Source organism: Lycorma delicatula, chromosome 2 (genome assembly GCF_047948215.1).
Source record: "Lycorma delicatula isolate Av1 chromosome 2, ASM4794821v1, whole genome shotgun sequence".
NCBI lineage: Eukaryota > Metazoa > Arthropoda > Insecta > Hemiptera > Fulgoridae > Lycorma > Lycorma delicatula.
The window spans coordinates 85871275-85898034 of record NC_134456.1 but is presented as its reverse complement, the minus strand read 5'-3'; the positions used below and the strand labels follow the sequence as shown (position 1 = coordinate 85898034).

At 29.3% G+C, this 26760-nt stretch overlaps 1 protein-coding gene across 1 annotated transcript in view; it reads right to left on the bottom strand.

Annotated features, from left to right (window-relative positions):
* The window catches only part of LOC142318977 (esterase E4-like), a 45401-nt gene extending 19276 nt beyond the window's left edge, over positions 1-26125 (bottom strand). Inside the window, exons 1-6 of the mRNA XM_075355715.1 lie at positions 25837-26125; positions 19067-19276; positions 13543-13696; positions 11615-11800; positions 7307-7503; positions 3153-3306 (exon numbers count right to left, since the gene is read on the bottom strand). Coding sequence (XP_075211830.1) covers positions 3153-3306; positions 7307-7503; positions 11615-11800; positions 13543-13696; positions 19067-19276; positions 25837-26043 — 1108 coding nt within the window. The 5' untranslated portion in view covers positions 26044-26125. The remainder of the gene's footprint in view (positions 1-3152; positions 3307-7306; positions 7504-11614; positions 11801-13542; positions 13697-19066; positions 19277-25836) is intronic.
* Between the last annotated feature and the right edge of the window lie 635 nt (positions 26126-26760).

Sequence of the window (26760 nt, the reverse complement as noted above, 5' to 3'; positions counted from 1 at the left end):
CAATACTGAGTTTGCACGAGACTTACCTCCATCCACTTAATGATACATCCTTTTACGGTTATATAAGCAAAAGATCAACCATCAAACTGAGGCCAAAGGACGTGAAGGTGTGGCCATTTTCCCTCAAGAAAATCATGCTAACACGATAATGACAAACATCCCTGCAGTATCAATGAAGATAATGGTGCCATTTAAAATGAATGTTTTCAACTAATATCCTTCACCAAATTCCAATATCATTGAGGATGATCTGATGAGGATGTCTGTTTTCAAAGATTTCTTTAGCCTGCCTAATAATTGGTGCGATTTCAATGCCCATCACTATTCATGGGGTCATCATAATCTTCTTTCCAAGGCGCTATACTTGATCAACTGAAGCAGAATTTACATCTCTGCTTACTGAATGATGGGTTGAACACGTTTGTATCTTCATCAGGTACATTTTCATGCATCAATCTGTCCTTGCATTCAGCCACCCTACTCTCACATTTTACCTAGCACCTTTCCAAAAATCTCTTTGGACACGATCACAGACTGATTGTTATCTCAGTCAGTAATACTGATTTGCCCCAGAGTCAGCCACAACGATGTGGTTCAAAAAGTGAACTGGCTATTAAATTCTTTTGGCTAATGGGACAAGAGTGGTAGTATGATCCACGAACTTTCCAAGTTTACACACCTAATAATTGAATACATGATGGCGCAAATAAATTTATCCCTTTAAAATCTGGAAAGCCAAGGCATCCTGCTGTTCCTTGGTGGGAGGAAGACTGTAGGGGCGTACTAATGGATTTTTGCAGGACTTTACGTAATTTCAATCAAAGGCCTACAACTGAATTGCTAGAAGCCTTCTGCAATTCGAAGACTTTTAAAATAACAAATATTATAAATGAATTTATAATATAAATATATATATATTTATTTATCTATTAAAAATTATATCAATTACATCAGTGGTAACCATGTTTGAGATATATTTATATTAATTGATATATTTATAATATAATATAGCATATATATATATATATATATATATATATATATATATACTAGCTGGTCTGTCTAGCCAGAATCTGTCTAGCTCAGATCAACCCAGGCGAATCCTGGAACAAACTCAGGAGCTTCAGGGAGCCTAACCCATGGTCGCACACCTCGCTTTGCTCTTAATTCCCAAATTACCAGGGTGATCAGTGCCCTGGACACCTGCAAGGCTTGCTTCGGTTGCTATTCCCATCTACCCAGAGACTCCACCCCCTGAACTCCCCTTCTGGACCGCTACACTGCACATTATCTTCATGATTTTGAGAATAATACCAATAAATAATAATTATAGTATTCAGGCTTTACAGAAACCAGGAAAAGGAACTAAATTACAAAAGATAGAATAATAGTAAATATGGTGTAACTAAAATACAACATACCTTTTAAATTATTGAGATCATGTCTTTTTGTGCGCGCTGAGAATAGTGTTAAGTTTAGTATAGCAAATATTTCTGATTGTATATGTCTTCTGAGCATGGACGTACTGTAATGACGTACTGTATGCGTCTGAGCATGGTGATTACACAGTTTCTGTTGGTGGTGAAAGACCAGTTTTCTGTTAGATTTCAAGATACATTAATTCCTAATCAACATAGTGTAAGAGCCCTAATCGGCAAATTTAGAGAGACAGAATCAGTAAAGGATTACTAGTGAAATGATAGATCTTTAGTACTCAATGAAGCTGAATGTACTGCAAGACATATTTGTTGCTACACAATGAAGTCCCAATAAGTTTACATAAAAATCGGCCTGACAGAAAAACATTGTTTTTGCAACTACACAAGGCAGTTCATAAGAAGCTCAGTCACATCCCATATAAAGTGAAAACAGTTCAAAAGTTATCAATTACAGACTGTTGAAAGTCACTTCAGTACTGAATTCTAGTAGGCAATTCTGACAATATTTTGGATTGTGTTTGCTATACTGATGAGGCATTATATTTATCAGGGTATGTACATGCACCAAAACTCTCATTTATGGTCTGCCTACAACCCTCTACAATACATGAAATTCATCTACATGACCAGAAGATTGAATTGCGATTGCAATAACCAGAAGAATAGCAAGAACAGTTGGCCCAAAATTCTCTGCAAAAACAATTAATTCAGCTTGTTATTATAAAATCTTTTACCCATTCAAGGGAGAGTTACAACTGTATAACCCATAAAGTTACTGCAAGATGTTTTCAAAGATACAATCATTTCCAAGGGCTAGTAGCCACCTCGATCTCCAGACTTAAGCCTACCAGATATTTACTTCTGATATTACACAAGAAGTAATGTTTATCAAGGAAACTGCTACAGCTTCCAGGAAGTTCTAACTGCTATTCATGATTTCACCAAGAACATTCCACATGAACAACATGAGAAAGTCTTTGAAAACAAGCAGCCATATATCTAATTTTCCATATAACTAACTAATGAACTAATTTTCCATATATACAAATTCTTTTTTTATTGTATTTGTCAATATTCCCCTCTGTACTAATTATGCCAAAGACAAAAGTATAAAAACAATTTACCAACAAGAGTACAGAATTCAGTAATGTTTCTTACCTTATGTTTTTATTTTTCGTAATAGTGCTTTTGAGGGTTTCCCTCATCGTCAGTTAAAATTTTTCTTTTATAAAATCACACATTAATATTTTAAACATTTAAAAAAATATGTAGTCATAAATACTAAAAAACTATAAATTAAAAAAAAAAATTGTATTGTGACTAGCCACACATACAGTACCGTATTTAAAATAATAAATATATATATTTAATGAAATTACTTCAATCATGACTGAGGACGCAGGATCACAGAAAAGTACTTTTGAAAAACATTAAAGCAAGATATGTCAATATTCTGTACTAGATGGTATATTTAATAGAATTTAAGTATTGGTATTAATATATCTTTAGCATTTAAAACATTATCTTTTAAATGTTTTACATAAACATTATTTTTCAGCATTTATGCTATAATGCTAAAAATAATGCTATAAATATTGTTTTAACAGCAATATTAATTTCTTCTTCTAATGCTAAGTTTTATGTAATGTTCTAAAAGCTAAAAATATATTTTACATATTAAAAATGCTGTAAATTATAGTGGATATCACATACCTGCTACAAATGCTACACCTTCATCGTTTGTTACACCAATCGTCATAGGAATATTTGATTTTGCAGATAAAGGACTTACAGTCAGAAAAGCATCTTCAATTTCTTCTGGTTCTACAACGGGTACATGAAATACAAATGATGTAGCTTGCCATATCTAGAAAATATAGACACTAACTTCTTAGAAGACGATACACACGTTTATCTGTAGACTTAGATTAAGAAACTAAGCTATGTAAGTATGTTAATAGCAATAAACTACAATTTTGATAACTTACAACTCAATTTACTAGTGATAATTATCACAGTTCATGGTTACAAGTCAGTTAATTCTTGTTACTTGTTCCTGTAACTTATTGTTACTGTTAGTTCCTGTAACTTGTAAGTTGAAGTTATCACCGTATTACTGCTATAGTATTTACAGATTGTTAAAAGATAATTATGTTAACAGATCATCATTCAACTCTACACAATTTTAAAATTTCAGGAACAAATCAAAAATTTGAAATTTTGGTTTTGGAGTAATTATATTTAAAAAAATAAGTCCACGGTAATAGAATCATTAATTCATTTAAAGCAATATTTTTTAAATTACATAAAATTTATTGCAACACTTTGTTTGGTGGAGGTCTGTGGTCTAGTGGTTAACTCAACATTGCAAATCAGCTGATTTCAAAGTCAAGAGTTCTAAGACTCAAATCCTCATGAAGGCAGTTTTTTTTATGTGGATTTAAATACAGATTTTGGTACCAGTGTACTTTGGTGGTTGGGTCTCAATTAACCAGGTCAACCATCAGGGATAGTTGGCCTGAGACTGTAACAAGACTACACTTTTATATTACTACACTATTTATTTTCATACATATCATCATTCATCCTCTGTAGTAATACCTTACGGTGGCACTGGAAACTTAACAGAAAAAATCTAATGTGGACAACACATGACTTCCTTGTACACCTATTAAATTACGTTTACACATTTTTTTAAAATGAAAAGTATATAAAATTTTATTTCATTAAATTTTTTACAGAGGTTAATAATTATTAATAAATCAATATATTTAAATAAAAAGAAAAAAATTAAAAAAAAAAGAGATGAAGTCTGATTTGAACCGATGTGCGTTCCCCTTAGATCCAGATATTTCATTAATTAAAATTTTATTTGGCTATAACTATGAAACCAATGAAAACAAGTACCACTTATGAAATATTGTTGAATAGCTCTCAATGAGGACTTGTTATTGCAGTTAAGAAAAAATCTAAAATTCAAATATTTTTTGATCTTGGGCTTTTTTGGACACTTTTGGATCATTCGATTGAAATCAAAAGGGGAGGTGCACAATGAGATATTACAACAGTCCTAAATCCAAACTTTCAACATCCTATGGCTAGTCATTTTTCAGTTATGCAAGACACATTTACATGTTCAAGTTAAGGTTGGCAAATTTGCTAGAATTTTTTTGTTCTGACCTATAATTTCAAAAAAATATTTTAGATAAAACTTGTTGCAAATTGTATGGGTTTTTATATATTAATAAGTTGTAAGTAGAGGTATAAAGATTTTTTTAGCACAGAAGGAAAAAGAAAATGGAAAAAATTATTTCCTTCAGAAGGGAGTAATGGCCCTCCAGTTTCAAGATTCAAAGATATTTGGACATAAATTGTTAGAAATATTACTAAAGTATTCAAAATAACAAGAAAAAGGTTCTTAACTTAGAGGGAGCACACGTCTAATTAAATAATACAGCATACTTATTTTAATTTAAGCCCATTATGGCTTCTATAAACCAAATTGTCCAAAAAAACCAACTTATACATTTTTTGGGTCTTATCACCCTAAATTTCTAATTCCAGCTTCATGGTTTTTACTCACTCCTGGTCTCTGATAATTGAATCTGCATTCAGACATGATTTGAATACTGCTATAAGGAATCAATGTACATTTATTCCGTGATGACAGTTTAAATTATGGTTTATTTTATTTTTAATTTATTATTTCAAGAGTTGTGCACTTACACATATAAGTTAATTATAAATATTTATGGGGAAAGCCCAGCCAAAAAACCTTAAAACTATTAAAAAAAATTAGTCTATTTTGTAGGTCAAAATCAACTGAATAAAAGGATGTATTTATTTTAATTCTACTATGCTTAAAAATAAAGTTATGGGTATTTTTGCAAGTACAAGCCTCAATGAAAATAGATTGTATTCTCGCAGACTTCATAATCTACAAACAAGATAAGATCATGCTAATTTTTTGCTTTTCATAAGTATGAATTTTGTACACTCGTAATTTTTAGTTTTGTATTTTGCACCACTTGACTGTTTACTTTTCCAATTAGGAATGTCATTACAAAATATGGTAAAGGTTTGTAGGGCCCAAAAGATTACATTTGGGCCCAAAAGCTCACTTCCGTGAGCTTTTCTTCCAAGGCTTCTCTTTGGGATTCTCTATGCTCGTTTGGTTTTCTCTTTGGAAGAAAAGCTTACGGAAGTGAGCTTTTCTCCCAAAGAGAGCATAATTTTGAAGCTCACCAAGTACTATCGTAATACTGTAGCAGTTTATATAAGTAAACATGCCAAATCGATGAAACAAGCAATATTAGTTACGCTGCATCATTGTATTTCAGCTGACAATGAGCCAAAATCAGTGGAATCTTACTTAGCAAGAAGACATGATTACCAAAGAAAAAAGAAAATTATCATGATGCGATCATCAAAATTAAAGGAACGAAGGAGTAGACTGCAAACGGAATAGATAAAGAAAGAAGAGAAGGAAAAAGCAGAAGGCATCACATGCCTGAGGAATTCTAAATTAGATTAGGTCCCGGAGTGAGAAGATTATCTACATGGGTTTTGTAACTTTGAATGTAATTTCCTGTATGTTTGTTTTTTTTTCATCTTCTTGGACACGAAAAAAATCATAATTTAAGTTCCTTAACAAGTAGAGACAATTTTTTTTTTACTTTTTTCAGCAGATTTTACTCTATTTTTCTAAGTATGGATACACTGAAATTGCAGTAAAATACTAGTATTTTGAAAAAAATTTATCAAATTTCCTAATCATGAGAAATTGTTTAAAATATCTGAATGCAATTCAATTAAAAAACAAAAATTGTAAAAATAACATTAAAACTAGTTCAGAATTTTCATAAATTTCTAATTTTTCATCCCCACTCGAATTTTAGCGGTGGGAGAATTATTTTTGACTAAATATTTAATAAAAATGATGGTAAAGCAATAGTGAAAATAATTAGGACGACCTGGAACTTAACACATACATAAAGCTTAAAAAATGATTTTTTGTAGGGCTTCACCCCTTAATGGATTGTATGACAAATGAAAATATCTCAGGTCCTTGTCTGAAAATATTGTGAACAGAAGAAAGAAATTAAAGAATTAGGTACTTTCTGTTTTCCCCCCAAAAGTTTGCAAATATTTCACCTGAAAATAATTCAAAATAGCAGGAAATATTGATATTAACAATAACTAGGTTGGAGAAATAACCCAATAACTCGATATAACCACTTATATTACCAAACTTCAAATAGCAAGAAATATTGATATTAATAATTCAAAAGTTTGCAAGTTTTTCATCTAGAAATAACTCAAAATATTGATGTTAAGAATAACCAGGTGGAGAAATAACCTGATAACACACTAACATGCAATTTAACACCAGTCATTTTAAACATCCATATTAACATATTTTACGTCTTAAAAGTATAAGCATTATTGCTTATAATTATAGTTATAAATTATAAATATAATCTAACCAAACTTCACCTACGCTCGCTAACTTCGACTAATTAACTGTAATGTTTTGCTTATTTAAATATAAATAATTGCAATAATTACTGTATTTATTATTAAAATACTTAAAACATTACGATTAATTATTGAAGTTTAGTGAGCGAAGCAAACATAGGTTAAGTTTGGTTAGATTATATTTATAAAATAAGTAAATATAAATGGTTATAAAAATGGTAATATAAATGCTTCAATCGTTCGTGTTATTTGTTTTTTCTCCAACCTGGTTATTATTATTGTCAAAGTTTCCTGCTATTCTGAGTTATTTCCAGGTCAAAAACTTGCAAACTCATGTGTCGTGGTGATGGGGGGGGGGGGAGAAAAGAAAAATTACCAAGAATTATTACCTGAAATTTGTCTAGTGCTTCTGTTAACTGTTTTGCAGAAACTTTTTTTAAGCACTCAACCAAAAGATTAGATGACTCAGTAGGACAATTTAAAAAAGTTGCTAGTTTTCGTGTGTTATTTGCAACTACTCCAGGTACAAATGTTGACCAATGACAATGCGCTGTTCCACTCATTAATATTGCATGATGAAATAGACCTATTTAAGCAAAAAATTAATAATCTAATTTCATAATTGTTTTCATCAAATAAATCCAAAAAATGTTCTCCAACATTGAGAACATAAAACTAAAAACTGGTTTTTGTAGAAACTTCTTAGAATTAGTATTTTTTTTTTATATATATGTATACATTATTAATTGCAAGAATAAAATTTTCAAGGTCATTTTTTTCACTTACTTATTTCTAGTAGATTACATGTTAAGTTCATTACATTAACTTAATGCAGTAAATTCAATACCATAATTCTTATTTAATAAGAATTAAAATATTCCTGAGGCAGAACTTAACATTTATTCTTAAAAGATCTTTTCCTTGTAGTTTTTATTTTCATTAATTTTTTTTGTGTATTTTCATTACATATATTTTCATTAATTACCCAAACTTTTTAATTTTATAAAATAAAAAGAAATATAGTTTTCTTTTTATACATCTCCACTGCTCTTTTGTTAGAATGCAATTATTTTTTCTTATGAAAATATCATGAATATGATACGATATCATGAATTAGATACCTAATTAATTATATTGTAATAATCATCTGTAATGTATTTTCAATAGGAATGTTTGTTTATTGAACTTGGAATTTTATTAGATAACATATATAAAACTTTATTATTAAAAACAAAAATTAACACAAAAAAGTTATGAATTTGTAAAAATTAAAAAACTGATGTGGACACCAAATAATTTCCTTGTACACCTACTAAATTATATATATTTTTTAAATATTTACATTATTTCACTTTTTTCGTTATTATTGTTTACTGTAAAAGTTCTTTTACAATCACAGGTTAATAATTATTAATAAATCAATATATTTAAACTAAAAAAAAGTTAAAAAAAAAATGAATTAAGTTGTATTCTTGCCAATGTGCCTTCCCCTTGTAAGATCCAAATATTTCATTAATTAAATCTTTATTGAGCTGTAACTCTGAAACCAAGGAAAATAAGTACCACTTATGTTATATCATTGAAAAGCTCTCAAAGATGGCTTATTACTCCAGTTAAGAAAGAACCCAAAATCCAATTTTTATGAATTTTGGACTTTTTTTCAGCACTTTTGGTCCAGTCGATTGCAATCAAAATGGGAGGTGGATAACTAGATGTTACAACAATTCTAAATCCAAAATTTCAACATTCTACGGCTAATCATTTTTGAGTTTGGCGAGATACATATATACGTATATACAGACATCATGCCGAAACTAGTCAAAATGGATTCTGGAATGGTCAAAATGGATATTTCTGTTGAAATCTGAAACCGAAATTTTTCGCAATTACAATACTTACTTGTACTTCGTACAAGAAAGTAAAAACAGCTGGTTTTAGTACAATAAATTTAGACCTTTGAAAAATTAAAGTACTTTCATCAATTTACATTTTAAAAAAATTCTTACTGTAGTTTATTCTATATTACGAGTAATTTACAATAAATTTTTGAAAATTTCATCATTAACATCGATACACTTTTCAACTTTTTTCCTTACATCTGTTGCCAATCTAACGATATCTTCTTGTTCCTTGATGAGGGCAACAGCACTGAGAATGTGAGCAATCAATTCATTAGATGTGTCCATCTACTTTTTGCTTGTGTACTTTGCATTTCATCCATCCCCATATATATTAAACTAAGGAAGTAAGATCCAGTGATCTAGGTGACCAATTTACTGGTTCTCTACATCCACTCCATTTACCAGTAGATTTATCATCTAAGAATTGTCTTACTTCATTCATGAAATCTGTTGGTTTTCCATCAAGTTGATAGTACAGATACATTCATTTCATCAATGAGAAATTTTCCAGCACAGTAGAAAATTCATTGTTTTAAAATTCCATATAATTTCTCCCTGCGACATATTTTTCTAGTACGAAAGGGCATATTAATTGGTTGATCATACCACACCAAAACTTACTGCTGGAAATTTGATTCGACTACAGCATGTGAGTTTTCTTCATACCAGCGAGGTGAATTCCACATTGTTTAAGCCATTACAGGTAAAATTAGCTTTGTCCAAAAACAGTATGAACGAAAGTAAGTTTTTTATTTATTAAAGTAAATTATTGGTAAACCATTGACAAAATTGCAGTCATCTGGAATGATCACCAATCTGAAGGTGTTGAACTTTCTGAACATAATAGGATGCAGTTGATAAGCATCCTGTTATGTTGTACAACATTCTCCATGTTGCATCCTTCTGTTGCAGTACAACATCCTCCATGTTGTACTTAGTGGAATGTTGAGTCGTGTAGAAATTCTTTGCGGGCTCGATGTAGAACTAAGTTGTACTACCTGAAAATCTTTTCTTCCTATTAACATGTACTGGCTGATTTCAGATGAAATGTAAGCGCTGTGAAGTGAATTATTCTCATGAACTATTAAAAGTTCAATAAGATACCTTACAGTTTGGAAATACTAGTCTAGGGTATCTAGGTCAGTATAATTCCACCGCAACTGGAACACTTCCATAGCAAAAGGTATACATCAGCTTATTCTGCATGAGTGAAGAAATGCGGCATTTTTCAAAACAAAGAATTCAAAACAGAGTTTCACCTTTAAAATTCAGATTCAATTGGAAAAATGTAGGTACAGTTTAGACTAGAGCAAATACAAAAAAATGACATAACTTGATTCTCAAAAATAATTAAACATAATCAAAATTATGTCTAAAACAACTAATCCACCTAATGTTTATTATTAACATGTAACCACAATTTTATGACAAGCAGCTTCTCCCGGCTTGCCTATGGCTGCCCTCCAGGCGGGTTGCCCTGGCGGGCAGCATCTTGGAATGGGATTATTAGGTGTCCAAAACCTCTTCATACCAAGAACTAAAATACACTTTACTGGTTCTTATTGCCAAGTGTAGACAATTTGTATCATCATTTTCAGTTATTGGTCATTTTTCAGGCTATGCTTCTTCTGGTTAATTTCGAAGATAATAATAAATAGTATTTCTGATTTCATACACTTAATGAAAAAAAAGGTTTTGTAACCAAAAAAAACTGTTATTACATCTTAAAGAAAACATGATATCTAACAATATTAGATTAAGAATTCTCTTAAAAGAAAAACTATACATAATTCAGTCAGAGTACTCTGTAATGGGTTCTAAATAGAACTATAAAAATATATTTAAAATTAATAAAAATTCAATATTAAATAATAATAAAAAAACATGAATTTATAAGGTGAACTGAAACATCAGTATTAATAATAAAAAAAAAGTGTTGGCAGTTCCTTTTTTTAAGTTAAAATGAATATTCGATGAATAATGATTATGAAAATTAAATTAAATCAGAAAAGGATGATGAAGGATGGTCAGAAGAAACAGTTTTCCAGTTGTACCATGGTTAACTTGAGTAATTACTTTTTGGTTATAGTTCATTATTCTAAGAAGAAACACAATCACGTAAATAAAAAAAAATAATATTAATATATATTTTGCATATATATCGATTAAAGAAATAAATATATATTACAAATATAAAAAATAACAAGTAAAAGTAATAAATATATAATAATATAACACGTATACATCTGACCACCAGGAGACATGTACTAACAAATCGGGATTTTCCACTAATGATTGGTACATTCCGGTGCCTGCTATCTGAGCACATTATTACTTATTACTGTATGGAATGACATCACTCTGACTACTGATGTTTTATGTGCTAAGCTAAGGGGGATGGGCATACACACACAAACAGACAGACACACATGCAAGTGCCTTTTAGTAGGTTAGGATGAGCAGTATTGAAATTAATTTTGGAGCATACAGTTACTGTTGGCAACTTAACTTATCAAAGGTCTAAATTTATTGCACTAAATACATTTGTTTTTAATTTTTATGAATTCATAATGTTTTTCTGGTAAGTGATATTTCCAATAATAAAAGTTATAAAAAAAAAGACTGGGACAGACAGTGAAAAATCAATGATTAACGTACCCTTTTCTGCACTGAAAACATGAGTATATATCAGTTTTATTCATGACTTAACAATAAATTGTTTATTTGAGTTAAATTTTTTTTATAAAGAAAAAGAACAATTTTCAAAGTAAAAATATTTACCTAAACAAACTTTACCTTTTGCAAGAGGTGATAACGTCAAATAATGTGCACAAACTGAACCTGCACTTTCTCCAAATATAGTTACACTTTCAGGATTGCCACCATAAGAAGCAATGTTTTCTTGAACCCATTTTAAAGCTAGTACTAGATCTTTCAGAGCATAATTTCCAGACATTACAGCATCTTCAGTACTTGCAAATCCTATTTTACAAAAGTAACATTTTTAAAAATTTACTTTGTAGTTAATTAAAATAAGAAATAATGATGATACGTGTATTAATAATTAAATATGTGTTGGATTTCATGTCAATGGATTTATTAATACAGTACTGACACTTGTCAAATTTTCTATTTAAAAACAGGATTACAAAATTATAGGTTTTTATTACTTCACAAGCACTTCAACATCGTATTAAAAATATTAAGTAAGATAAAAATGGAGAATTTAAAAATTTTTGTAATATATTACTTTTTTTGTAATCATAACTATAAAAATTACTTAAAATATTTCCACCTCCCTTGCCCGTCAAAAAACAAAAATTATTATTTTTACAACCATGTTTTATATGTTATTTAGGGGTTATCACTGTAGAATTAAATTAGGATATACTGTTTTTAAATCATCAGCATTTTTCTGAACCAATTACAATCTAAAATTTGATATTTCTTAACTTTTAATTTCAACCTGATGTATTATATCTTGTGCAGTTTTATTAAATTCTACATTTTCACTTACAGTGACTTTACAGCAACAATCTCTTATTGTCTTTCAATACTATTCATAATTTAGATAATTCTCATTACAGGTACTCTTGTACTTAGTAAAAGTAACAATTAAATTGCTATGAAATGATTTGCACTCAGCCATTTTTTGTATTAATGCTTCTTTTTATTATTTATTTTTCTCATTTAAATTAATATAAATCTCTCCATTAACCTTAATGGTGAAGTAATAGTATCTCTGCCTTTCATCTGAAAGATTTTGGGTTTGTACCCTTGTGAGAATTGGTATTTTCATATTATTAATTAAATTAATTTTTTATAAGTAATTAATTGTAAATGGTGGTTACCCTGTAATGGGTAAAATAAATAGTAAGTGTACATTATTCAAATATTATTTTTACTAAAAATAACCGGTAATAATTTAATTAAAATAAAGAGCATAATATATTTAAAATTAATAATCTAATAGTAGAAATTGTAGATTAGGCTATCCAATACTCTGCAATTTTTACTAAGGATTCAAAAATTGTTAAGTAATTATTAATTAATTTTATGTTTGCATTGATTTAAAAAAAAATATATTATTACATAAATATTATTCATTTTAAATCAAAACAAAATATTAAAATTGTTATACGTCTCAAAAAAGTATGCATAAATCCTATGCATTTTGAAGGATAGCCATCATTATTTATTATTAAATAAATAACCATAAATTAACTAAACAATAAAAGGTGAATAGGAATATCATTAAATTATAATATGCAGAAACAACACAAATAACAGTTACATATAGCAGTATAAATAATGTAAATTTTAAAGTCAATGGAAGATATTATTGTAAATTCAGAAACAGCTGCATGGTTCAAAATTACATACACTTTTCAACCACATTCTTAATATTAGTCTGTCTAATTTTTTAAAAATCTGCTAGCAAACGTACTTACAATAAATTTATAAAACAGAAAATTAACATCTGACCTTTTCATTATAAAAAATGCGAACACAAATGTTTGTATATTATAATAAATAAAGCTTTTAAATAAAATTTTTCTATTTATAAGAATTATAAGCATTAACAGAAGTCCATCTTATTTAGGTCACATTGTTGGTAGTAATTTCCTTTTATGAAATACTTGATTTTAAATAAATAATAAACAAAAGCAGCATAATTAAAAAAATTACTTAAAAGTATAAGAGTATTCTGATAAGGTGCATACCAAGAACTCCAAGTCTATAATTAGTAACTACGAGGACTATATCTTTTTTGTCCAGTAATAAGTCAGGGCCATAAATCTCTGAATCTGACGAGCCACTGATGAACCCGCCACCATGTATGAAGAACATTACTGGATACTTCTTGGGAACTGATGTCTGAAATAGAAATTTAAATATGAACATATATATGAATATATAATTAAATCTGCTCTTTTATTAAAAAGTAGTTGAATAACTAATTGAAAGAACTAATACAATAATATTTATAAAATTTATAAACATATATATGTTTATATGAACATATATATGAATATATAATTAAATCTGCTCTTTTATTAAAAAGTAGTTGAATAACTAATTGAAAGAACTAATACAATAATATTTATAAAATTATATTTTCAATATTATCTATATATATAAAAATGAATGATTGTCTGTCTGTATGTCTCTTATGCCTTCCTCAACAGTTCATCTGATTGCGATGAAACTTTGGTGAGTTGTTGTGCGCATGCCCACAAAGGCTTCTGAATTAGTCTGGACCTGCTAGGTGGCGCTGGGGGTCGAAATATTGTGAAAAATTGTACTTATTGTCCAATTTGGCTCATATTCAGAATATGTGTTACTTACATGGAGAGCAATACCTCTGCAAAAAATGGACCTGCTAGATGGTGCTGGGGTTGAGATATTTGGAAAAATTGCATTTATGGTCCGATTTGGCTCATATTCAGAATATATATTAATTACGTGAAAAGAGATATTTTTGCAAAAAATGGACTCACTAGGTGTCACTGGTGTTGAGGTAATTACGAAACAAATAAATAAACTGTCTTTTTTCTACTATGTATATAAAAGGCAATGTTTTTTTATGTTCGCTATAGAAAAAAACTACTTGACCGATTTACACGCAGGAAAATGGGGTGGGGAAAGGGGATGAGAAATGGAAAGGAGATAAAGGGAAATGGAACAGGGGAAAAATGTGAAAGGGAGAAGGGGGAAAAAGGAAAAAAGTGAAAGATTAAATTTTGTGAAGATCCGTAATGTTCAGTTTTTAATGTTTTATCAAACTTTCAATTTTGTTAGTTTAATCTGTGCATATATATACTCAAATATAGCAATAGCGAAGCATTGCCGGGTCTGCTAGTAATAAATAAAAATAAACATAAAATTATATAGTTGTTGAAATTGTCTATTTGTGTCCATGGTACTATTTTTTTCTTCCATTCCAGAAATCCAATTACGTGGTTCACTTAATAATCCTGATTTGACATTTCTTAGGCCTGCAATGATTTATCCCATGGTCCTCTGACCCACATAAAATACATAGTGTAGAACTAGCGCATTGCTTTCTCCTGTGTACCTCCTTACCACAGTTGAAGCAGCACTGTCCGGTCAGGACCAGTATATTTTGCCGAAGTGTACCCATGTCCTCAACAGCATAGGCACCTTATATCTGCCTCTCTTATATAACTTCTGCATAGAATCTAGCCAATCTTGAACCTAGCATCCGTTAAATTTCAACCTGCTCATGTACTTGTGATGACAGTTGCATTCAAGGTGTCATCATATGCTAGTCTAATGAATGTTACTTTATATTCTTCTTCATCTCCAATTATCCTAACAGTGGCCTAATTTATTTCATCCTCAGTAATATCTAGCAGTATGACCTTAATATGGACACCGTTCTTCTGGAGTCCCTTGTTCTCAGATTTACTTGTAGATCAGATACCTTATCTATAAGGGCCACCCTGAACAATTCTGCCTTTTACATAATCAATTCTTCCTAAGGTCCCGGTCTCATAGATAAGACAACCCCTATTTCATTCTGTTTTACCATCTACAGTATGTTGGCAAACATCTTACCAGTCGACTTGATAACTGTTTTGCTGTTGATGACTGGGGGATGTGGACCTCGTTCTGCTGCGTGATCGAACCAATGTAGACCTCACTGAAGCAGGCGAATAAATTTCTACCTGCTTATTACGATGTCTTGTTAAATACACCAATATCTTCTTAATTGTTGTTCCGACTTTATCTCTTGGTAGAGACACCATCGACTGACCTCATCAAGTATGTTCTTGAGTGAGGATAATATAGCACCCATCATCGTGCTCTCATTCTTGGAACTATAGAATACAGTGGAGATGTTCCCAAATAGAACTGAGGCATCTTTTGTAATGTTTTCCACCTTTGCCTTCTGTTTCCTATGCAAGATGTTCACAGAACTGCCTAACAATCTTTTTGGGATCTAACCACCCCCAATCTGATGTAGATCATAAAAATATATAATATCTCCATCAATATCCAAATTTTCAGCTGCTTTTAGTACCTTGAAAAGTTTGTTTGGCCACCTCCAACTCAGTAGGCCGACAGTTTTTCATCTTGTAGATGAGAGTTCAAAATACCTCCAATCTCTCTCTCTCTCTCTCTCTCTCTGGTCGACTCTGTCTGAGTCATCTGAGTGATTGTCATGAGGGGTGGGAACAACTCACAGTATGACTTGAGCCAAGTTATAATGTGTCCCAAAGCAATATCCAGGTTCCTCATAAATGCAGGCTTGGCTTGTTCCTGACATTGCTTAACCTTAAGCACAACTTCCTCTATACGTCCTATGATCTCAGTCAATCCGACTGTATTATCTTCCTCTTCCGACAAAGGCACATGACTTCTCCTCAGTCCTTTGATTACCAATTTATGCATAAAAGTCAAAGGCAGGCTCCTTCTGATCCATTTCACTGCAGCTGTAGAGGTCTTTGAAGCATCCTTGAGTTTTGGAGGGGGTCTTAACTGAAGGCTTACCTCTACTGGGTGATTAGATCTGCAAGTTGACTTATTAGTCAACACCGATGACATTCCTGACACTCCAGGTTCAGAGGTCTTGGGTAAGGAATTTCTTTGTTTATTAGATCCTTTCTGTGACATATTACACAAAAAAAAGAAAATAAATAATATAATAGTAATAACAAGATCTATAAGCACTACCTTCATCTACTGATAACAGTATTTGCGATTAAGTCAAAATTAAACTATTACTCACTGATAAGAAATAATAGCAGTATTTATTATTAGTCAGAAAAAAAATATTATTCACTGATAAGAAAACAAGCTGTTTACTGCCAACGCAGTAAACAGATACCATCCTTACTAAAACTATACTACTATAAGAAATAAAATATATAAAAAAAATTGTATCTTATCTGTAACAGATCCAATCACAAAAACCACAGCAACACGTATAGTCCATCGACCAAATAATCTTAATCAGTAAAAAATCCATAAAACCATATCAAAAACTGTATTATCGCAGAGCAGAACAAAACACAACCGACCTCAATCTTGTCTCGTAAGACACTCTTTCTTTGGTGGATGGGTTTCAATTAACCACACACCTTAAGAATGGTCGACCTGAGACTGTATAAGACTACACTTCACTTACATTAATACATTTCATCCTCTGAAGTAATACCTTATGGTGGTCCTGGAGGCTAAACAGACAAAGAAAAAAGAAGGTATTTCTTCATCCAGCTAGGTCACTTCATTTGTGAAAATCTGATGGCTCACATTTGAAACAAAATTCAATTTGCCAAAAATATTTGATTGAAATAGTTGCTTTTTGTTTGTTTTTTTTTTTTTTACAGTCAATATATCTGGAAAATCTCTGAAGAAAAAATAACACTGATAAATAATATTATTAAGAAAAAATAAATAATAAAAATGCGACTAATAGTGAAATAGAAAAAAAATTACAAGTATTTTTACTCATTTTAAAATTTATAACATCTTAAAGTTAAAAAGGTTAATAAAAAATGAAATAATACATAAGAGAATCGAAAAACTTATGAAAAATAAGACTGAAGTATTTCATATAAAAATGTATATTTAAAAAAAAAAACGCTTTATAAGGTAGTAGGAACCCGATGACATAATATACTATATATAAAAATTATTTTTCTGTTGCTGTTGTGAAATATGAACAAAAAATTTAAATTTTATTCTGGTACAAACATGAATGAATTAAGGACATTCAAAAAAGCCAGAAAATAAAAATTAAAAGGATTTTCACGAAAAAAAAAATATTTCTTCATATATTTTGTTAGAATGGAATAAAATGGAATTTTTGCCCACCAACGTGTGGCATCTGAAAAAATGCATGGTGGTGGGCTACATGTCCCGAATACCATACCTTTGAAAATATTGTTTACTACATTGAAATGTTCACTCCTACTACACTGAAAATCTTTGTGTGCAAACAATTAAGACCACCAAAAGTTAGAAGTAACTGGAGCCATGCAATTTTTAAAACCCCATGATTTATTGCCCATGATTTGGTCTATGTGATGAAGACTTTTAGCATAAGAAACATGGTAAGGTTGACCTGAATTTTAACCTAAAATTTTCTGGATGAAAGGTTTGAAACACTAAAAATCCTTAAGTGAATAATAATTACATGGTGTGGTAATATATTTTCATGTGTAGTTTGTTGGTTGTATGATTAGTAAGATTAAATGCTTATTATTGTATAAAGATATTAGTGAAATTCATAAAAGATTCAACGATAAATGCACATTTTTTAAGTGCTGAAACTGTATATATTTGCTGTAGATATATTTTCGTATAAAACTTTTAATTAAACTAATATATTTTTTTACAGTTTAACCTTTGTTTGTTTTGTCTTAGTTTATTTTCGTACGACTGCACTAATTATGTTTACTTAAATTTAATAGTAAAAAAGATTATAGTAAAAATTATATTATTATTATTTATTTATTATTATATTATTTATTAGTAAATTAAATACCACTACTGTATACTTTATTCACAAATACAACACTTTTTTTATGCAACTTGATTAAAAAAACTGCTGAATAAATTAAATAATACTGCTTTTTATTTTTTCCTAGATGAAAACAAGACACATTATTAAAAAAACACAATACAAAGAACACATTAATAGCTCAGTTTGGTGAGAACATTGTTTGGTGGCCTTCTGGGTACTATATTTGCACTGCTAATTTTCTTTTCTACTGTAGAGCTAATAGCTTTAAAATTTTGAACTGGAAGAGCAGAACAATTACACCGAACCTCTCGACCTATCTTCAAAATCTACAAAGAACTATCACATATTTCCACATTTCTTTAGAAGTATTTCATAGCAAAAGCACATCGTTATACTGTCCACGATTCCATTGCAAATACAAAGTCCATTGCATGTACAACAAAGTACTATTAAATAGCACAATTATATCATTTTAAGAATGCTGAAATACAACACCGTGCATTCTTTATACATCAGACTTGCAACAGCATGTCTGATAAAATACTCATACATGAAAAGATGAGATTAAAATGTTAAAATTTGTATAACAAACCGTTATTGAGAACGAAGATTGTATCCTAAAATTCTAGTCCAACTTATATAACAATAATTGGACTGGAAAAAAGAATTAAAAGCAATTTTTTTTATTTCATATATATATAGTTATTCATTTACGTCCTTCATTAAATACAGTAACAATAAAAATTACTTACATCTGGTGTAAATACATTCAAATACAAGCAGTCTTCTGATCCAGTGATAGGTAAAATTGGAATTTTTTCTGCGGGGGAAGTTTCATCAATTTCTGATGATATCTCCTTTTCAGAATCGCCTGGTACTGAGAAAAATGCCTTCTGAATACATTCATTACCATCTTTTGAAGCCTCCTTTACGCCCTCCCACTTTCCAAACGGTACAGGACTCTGTTAATAAATAAATTATTGCATATTTAATGTATATTTTATTTTGTATGGTACTGAATATTAACATGATTGGTTTCAAATTAGTATTTTACTACATTTTTTATATAACATTAAAAATAAAAAAATTATTATATATAATTTATTCAGTCATTAATATGACATGTTAATTTCAAACATATTCTATTAAATACTAAACAAAATTCTATGAGAGATGGGTGAAACGTAATACACAGTCGCTCATAACTCGCAAATGAAAAGAGATAGTCAAGCGAAACAAATATGGTAAAAAAAAGTAATTTTTTTTGCTACAAAAACTTACATTTATTTTCCCGTGTAACACTTTACCGTTACACATTTCTACAATGGTGAACTGTTTTCTCATTGCGTCAGTGAAGAATGCTAGCGATATTTCCCTGATCCACGATCTCTTTCACTTCATCATTCGTGATGAAATGAATATTCTTAATACTCCTCTTTAACTGCAGAAAGAAGTGAAAATCGGAGTGCGAGAAATCTAGTGAGAATGGATGGTGGTGTGGAATAGATTCAAATTTTAACTTTACAAGAGACTCAGCACCTGCTTTTGTTGCTTCTTATCAGTCACAGAAATTTGTCGATCACTGTGAGGTTCATTCTCAATATTCGCTTTTACAGCTTTAGTTAGATAAACAAAATCTTATTTCCCATCTACTCAGAGAATTTTGATCAACATGATTAAAATATTCACTGAAATTGATTTTAAATAAATTAAAATCAAAATTAAAAAATTGTTTTTTTTTATAAATTTAAGAGCTTCCCCATCAGGAGAGAGGTACTAAGTTATTTTAGTGAATTTATTGTTTAAAAAAATGTTTTGAACATTAAAAATGTGAAATTGCGAAAAAAAATCTTTTTTTTTCTTCATTTTATGAACTCCCACTCTCAAGTGAAAGCATTCAGGTAATATTAATTTTTAAGATAATCTGAAAGTTTTATAATAAATTTAGAAAAAAAACTTTTTAAAATGACATAAATAATACAAAGACAGCTATAATTTTAAATAAACAAAGTTGTAATTTTCTAGGAAGTAGATGAAACTTTTTGGCTTTTTTTTTTCAAAAAATACTCAACAGTAAGGGCTATCAAAAAAATTTAGAGTTTTACGTTTTAAATGCAATGGGAAACTTGCGATATGGATTTAAATTTTAACTTAAATTTATATATATATTATATAAATATATATAGAGTGAACAATAAGCAACCCCCCTCGGGCCAATGAGATAAGGATGATTATGTATAACGTGTAAATGAGGTATAGTCTCGTATAGACTCAGGTCGACCATCCTGAGATGTGTGGTTAATTGAACCCCAACCACCATAGTAAACCGGTATTCATAATCAAGTATTCAAATCCATATAAAAGCAACCAACTTTTACTAGGATTTAAATCCGAGAACCTTCGACTTCGAAAATCAGTTGTTAAATAAATAATCTTCAGTTGACGATTTTTACCATTAGACCATCAGGTGGTTTAAAATAAATTTAAAATCATTTTTTTAAAAGATTAAAAAAACATGTTTTGTTACCACAGACCATTGAAAATGGGATGAGTAAAACATTTTTATAGAGGTTTGAAGCCCTATTGATGTAAAGAATATACGAGTAGATGACGCAAATAACTCCCGTAAATTCCTTTTCAGAAGCAATATATAGCTAAAAAAAGGAAAATGTATAAAATAATGTTTTGGGGAGGGGATGAATATCAAATAAACATTTTGGTAATTTATGATCTTGATAAAAAAAATCTTCAAAATGAGTAAGAAACATTTTTTACTACAGTGCCTCAGTAAAAATTTTAAATTTTATTTCTGGCAAAACACCCCCACTTTTTTCCAATTTTTTCAAAACTTTAATACACTCTTTCACCCTTAGGAAAAGTTTGAAGAAAATCGGTCTACGGGGTCCAAACTTATAAAAAAAGATACAGGTCAACATATTTACATATATATACACAAACGACCGTCTGACAAAAATATAATTTTTGGATTTAAGAGCAATGGAATAAAATATTTTTTCACAGATTACTTATAATTTATTTTTTTGTTAAACATTTTTTTAATGTCTCCTTAATGTACAAAACTTATAAAAAGACCAACTTTTTTAGATTTTTTCTTGACTGATCTACATACTTTCTTGTTATTGTTATAGCAGCATACATCGCTATAGCAGAGAAAGTAAAAGATTAGACTCATTTCACAATAAAAATATCCTTTTGTCAATTGTTTTCAGAGATATCATAATTAAAAATGAATACATTGATAAACTTGTTCATTAAATTAGATTTTTCTACGAATAAAAATTAACAAGAACAGGAATGCAAATAACTGTAATATAAAAAGCTTAACAAATTTGCTTAATTAATGTTTTTTTTTTTATAAGTATAATACCCCCATTCAATAAAGGCTAAAATAAGTAAAAGAAAATCTTTAAAAAAACATTTTTGCATTTTTGATCCGGGTTCTACAATTTTTAAAAAAAAGTAATACGTTTCTTGATAATCTTATATATGAAGTATAAAACTTTTGAAATTCTTTTAAAAATACTTAAACCGAAGGGGATAGAACAAAAGAAAAAAAAAGTATACTTTAATATTAAGAGATGGGAGTTATGAAAAAGAAATTTTGGATTAATATTCATGATAGGTAACGAATTTGCTTTAATATAAAGTTTTCTCTAAAATGTCTCTGAAGAAAATCGAATTGTTTTATTCTCGATATCCCCTAAACGATTATTGAAAAAAAATAATATGATCAATGCCGTATATATAGAACCATTTGAACCAAATTTAAAGAAAATCGGTTCGGTCAATTCTAAGAAATAAAGTCAAAAGCAGAGTGACACACACACACACACACACACACAAACATAAGAAGTAGTACGCATATTCATACATACGTTATATGTTCTTTTTGGTCTAAATGAAGTAGTTTACCCTAAAACATAAAGATTTGCAAAAAAACACTTTTGGCATGATCACCACACTTTCTCCCTTTAATATAGCTATTCTACGTAAGATTCGCCGGGAAAGTTGAAGTTATATGTGTACTGGGCACTGATGGTATTTAAATTTTAAACAAAATTAAAAAATGCGAAGAGTAGGTTCGCCATTTTAACATTTTGAGGGATATTCTACATTATTTCTAAAAATTTTTTGTATTGTACCTCGAAAACTCGTTGAGCAAGAAAATTGAAATTTGGCACAAATATTTGGGTATCTATATATATCATGGCTTAAGTTGACATTTGTTCCCATCGGACATGGGGGCATCACGGTAACCTTATTTTTTTAGCGGTTTTGAATAACATTGGAATAATTCGCGCCTAATAATAAAAGTAAATAATTACTCCAATAAACAAACCTTAAAGCCCCCCCCCCAAAAAAAAAAGCAAGGGGACTGAATGTGACCCGTACTTAAAATATTAATTTTTTAAATTTAAATTTGCAAAATTGAAAATCCGACTAATCTAGCTAATATTAATGTAGAAGACATAGGAAATTTCTTTTAAAAAAAATGAGATCCCTTTGGATCCGACTTTAGAATCAAAAATTTTTTTGTATAATTTCTGATACTTTATCCGTTTTTTAAGTCGTGGGTATTGTTAAAAATGCTACACGAGATAACTGTTGAGCAAGGTATTCAAATGGCACAAAAACCTCTTACTAACAAATTTTTTTGTTTAGCTATTATACTCTAACACACCGGGTTGCCTAATGTTAATTCGTCCTCGCAAATCAGCTGATTTCGAAGTCGAGAGTTCTAAGGTTCAAATCTTAGTAAAGTCAGTTACTTTTATAGGGATTTGAATACTATTCATAGATTGTGGATACCGGTGGTTGGGTCTCAATTAACTACACATCTGAGGAATGGTCAATCTAAGACTGTACAAGACTAGTTTATTTAGATTCATACATGTCATCCTCATTCATCCTATAAAGCAATACTTACGGTGGTTCCGTAGGCTAAACAGAAAAGGAGAGCTATTATGCTCTAAATAATGTATAATTTTGATGATAACCCATTATTTAATCAAGGGGTTCAAATCGGGCCCAAATCTTTTTTACTATACATGTTGATTTTTTTTGAAATTGCATTCTAAAAATTTTATAATTGATTAATATTTTTAAATCTTATAGCATATTTGAAATAAAATTCTGTATAAGGAAAAAGAGAGAAAGTAAATACTTGTATTTTTTTTTTTTAAATAATTTGAAGAAATATAGTTTATTACTGCAAAGTGGAAAAAATTAAAAAAAAAACCTTAAGCAAAATACAAATATTATTTTATGTTGTTTCTTTATATTATTATCCTAAACAAAACTAGTTGAGAAAATTTTGAATCAGTTGAAAGAAATATTGTATTTTATTTTGAATGGTTAGATGTAGGCTAAATATTTACAGAAACAAACTTTTTATAATACCGTTTTAAACTGATTAAATCGCCTACGTTCAACGTTTTTTATTTCCTTGTACGAAGTAAAGAAAGTATTGTAATCACGAAAAATTTCGGTTATCATATTTCAACGGAAATATCCATTTTGACTAGTTTCAGCGTGAAGTCTGTACGTACGTATGATTGTTAACCTCTGATTATTAAAAAAGTTAACAATAAATAATAATTCAATATCATTACAAAAAAGTGAAAAAATGAGAAGTTATTAGTGAAATAAAATTTTATGTACTTTAATTCAATGATTTTTACAATCAGAGGTTAATTATTTTATTAATAAATCAATATATTTAAATTAAAAAAAAAAAATAAATGAAGTCGGATTCGAACAGATGTCTGCATGGTTACGGATCCGACACGTTCTCACTTGCACCTGTATACTGTTACTTGAGCGACGCGACGTGAAACAAAATTAATATTAACTAATATAAAACGAAGGAAATTTTTAGTTATTTTTCTTGAGCATAATTGAATATTGCGTGTTAGTATTTTGGGATGATGACACGTGGTGTACTATTCACACGCGCAATATGGTTCAAATCTGTGTCCCGGAGCACGTGACTTCCCCTTGTTAGCTACAGTAATATGGATCTTAGTTGCCTTATAGGGATTTAACTTTTATATAAAAAAAAAGGTCGTTATAGTTACTTTCTTTCATAACTAGAAATAATTTGCTTACGAAAAACAACTTTTTTAAAACATTAAGCATATTAGAATAATTTTATTTCCAAAGCGTATCTTGTTTTTTCAACATAAAGCATTATCTTAGTACATTACAATAATTTTTTCGAAGCCTATCTTGTCTTACCTTTTACACATTCTCAAAAACGATTAGTCGTAGAATATTAAAATTTTGTATTTAGGACTGTTGTAACATCTAGTTGTGCACCTCTTTTTTTATTGCAATCGACTGGGCAATCGACCTTTAGAATAACTGAATGTTATGTTGGTAATAACCATGTATATTATATCTGATTATTTAATATTAATTGAAAGTTATAATTTAGAATCGTATTATTTTTGGATTTTCTTAGCAAAATCTTTTAAAAATTGTATATTTATTTTTAAAAAAATCATTTTATTTAATTATTTGACAGAACAATAAAATACAATGTTATGTTGGTACTAACTCTACATTTTTGAATTGTATTCAATTTATTGTGATTGTTTAAAATTATTTTATTAATTACCTTCACATTTGAATTCAAACAATATATATTAATATTTGTATTTACTTTACTAGAAAAATTATTTTCATCTATAAGAATGATTTGAAAATTATTAATTTCAAAATACTTATCTGTACTTCAAATTTATATTTCTACTTAATAAAAATGTAAGTATCCTTCAAAGGACATCTTTTCCTTTTTGCTATGGGGAAGTTATTTTGGTGTAGAAAACGTATAGTATATAACTAGACTTGTAACACATATTCGAGAAAATACGTAACGTAAAATACGAGAAATACGTTACGCATTTTCACGTACTCGTGAAAATACGTAACTTTTCTTCACTTATGTGTAATATGCTTCTTACAACTCTTGTTACGTAACGTGCTATACTAGATCAGAATTATTCGTATCTTCGTGAGTTGCTGATTAACAAAAGTTTCAGATTTCTGGTGTGTCGTATAAATAAAAGTTAATAACTATAATCTATTCCGTTTAGTGGCCTGTATAATGGTTAAAGTTTAACCGGTACAAGTTTAAATGAAGTGTAGCAAAAAATGCGTATAAGTAATTTAATAGGCGTACAAGGAAGTCCATATCAGATATTTTTTAATATGACTTTATGATGTGAATAAAATTTTCTTCGCTGTTTAAAGGGTTCAGTTACTTAAGTAGCATTTTTTAATACATTATGATAAATGTTTTTGTTTTTTCCTAATTTTACTGATCTAACTCGAATATTTTTTTAATTTTTTCATAATGTTAGCCGAATTGATAGTACAAAATAAATAATTGATTACGACCAAAAACACGAAAGATAATAGTTATTTCAAAATAATGAAATCAAGTTTAAAATTTCAAAATTAAGTTATTTTTCAATATTTATTTAAAATAAAAAGTTACCTTAAATCTGAGATCATCTATGGGTGGTTTTGCAAACGGTATTCCTAGAAAAGCTTGAATTTCACGGCCATTTACTGTTTTCTTAATTATACCTTCGATTTCACCTTGCGGTGTTGAAATTTTCTCTGCATTAACAATTTTTATTACAAATACGATAAGTGTTAAAATGTTTCGAACGCTTGAATTTAAACATATTTTTGAAGGCATTGTTATTTTATGAACCGGTAACCTCGTACTGATTTGTTTTTGACAGCATTACTATTTTATGAACCGGTAACCTTGTACTAACTGTGCAGCGCTATCTTCACGTGTGTATACTTAGATACGATATGAAACAGACAGATAGCGTGTGTGAAGTATTTACTGTAACGAGTGATTTTAAATTTCATTCATTTAAGTTTGAAATTAGCTCAGATACAAGTCATTAATTTTTTCTTGTAATTTAAAATTAATTTTTATAATTTAAATATATATTATTTATGTTTCTCATTTAATATTAAAAATATGAATTTTAAATATAAAAAAATAATTTACACCTAAAATGTATTCTTCTAAGTCAAATAAATAATACGAGTTCATCCACGTAACAATAAAATAATAGTTTAACCCCCGACTTCCAGCACTCCTCAAAGAAGGGGCCCGTATATACAAATTTCTTTTGATAAAATTTAATTTCGGTTTAATTCAAGATGATTCATTGCAACAAGTTCCTCTAAACTCAGATACGCCGTTCATACAATCGTATCTGAATGCGGTTAGTAACAATAAAAACGGCATCATTACATTAAGCCAAATAAATATTCATTTGAGGCGTATAACTGACCTTCCAGAGGTATATTTCTATCGACTAGTATGGACGTAGATCCATTTTCACTCGACTTCATATCTTTTTACACCACTGCCAAAAATGCAGTGTCATTACAC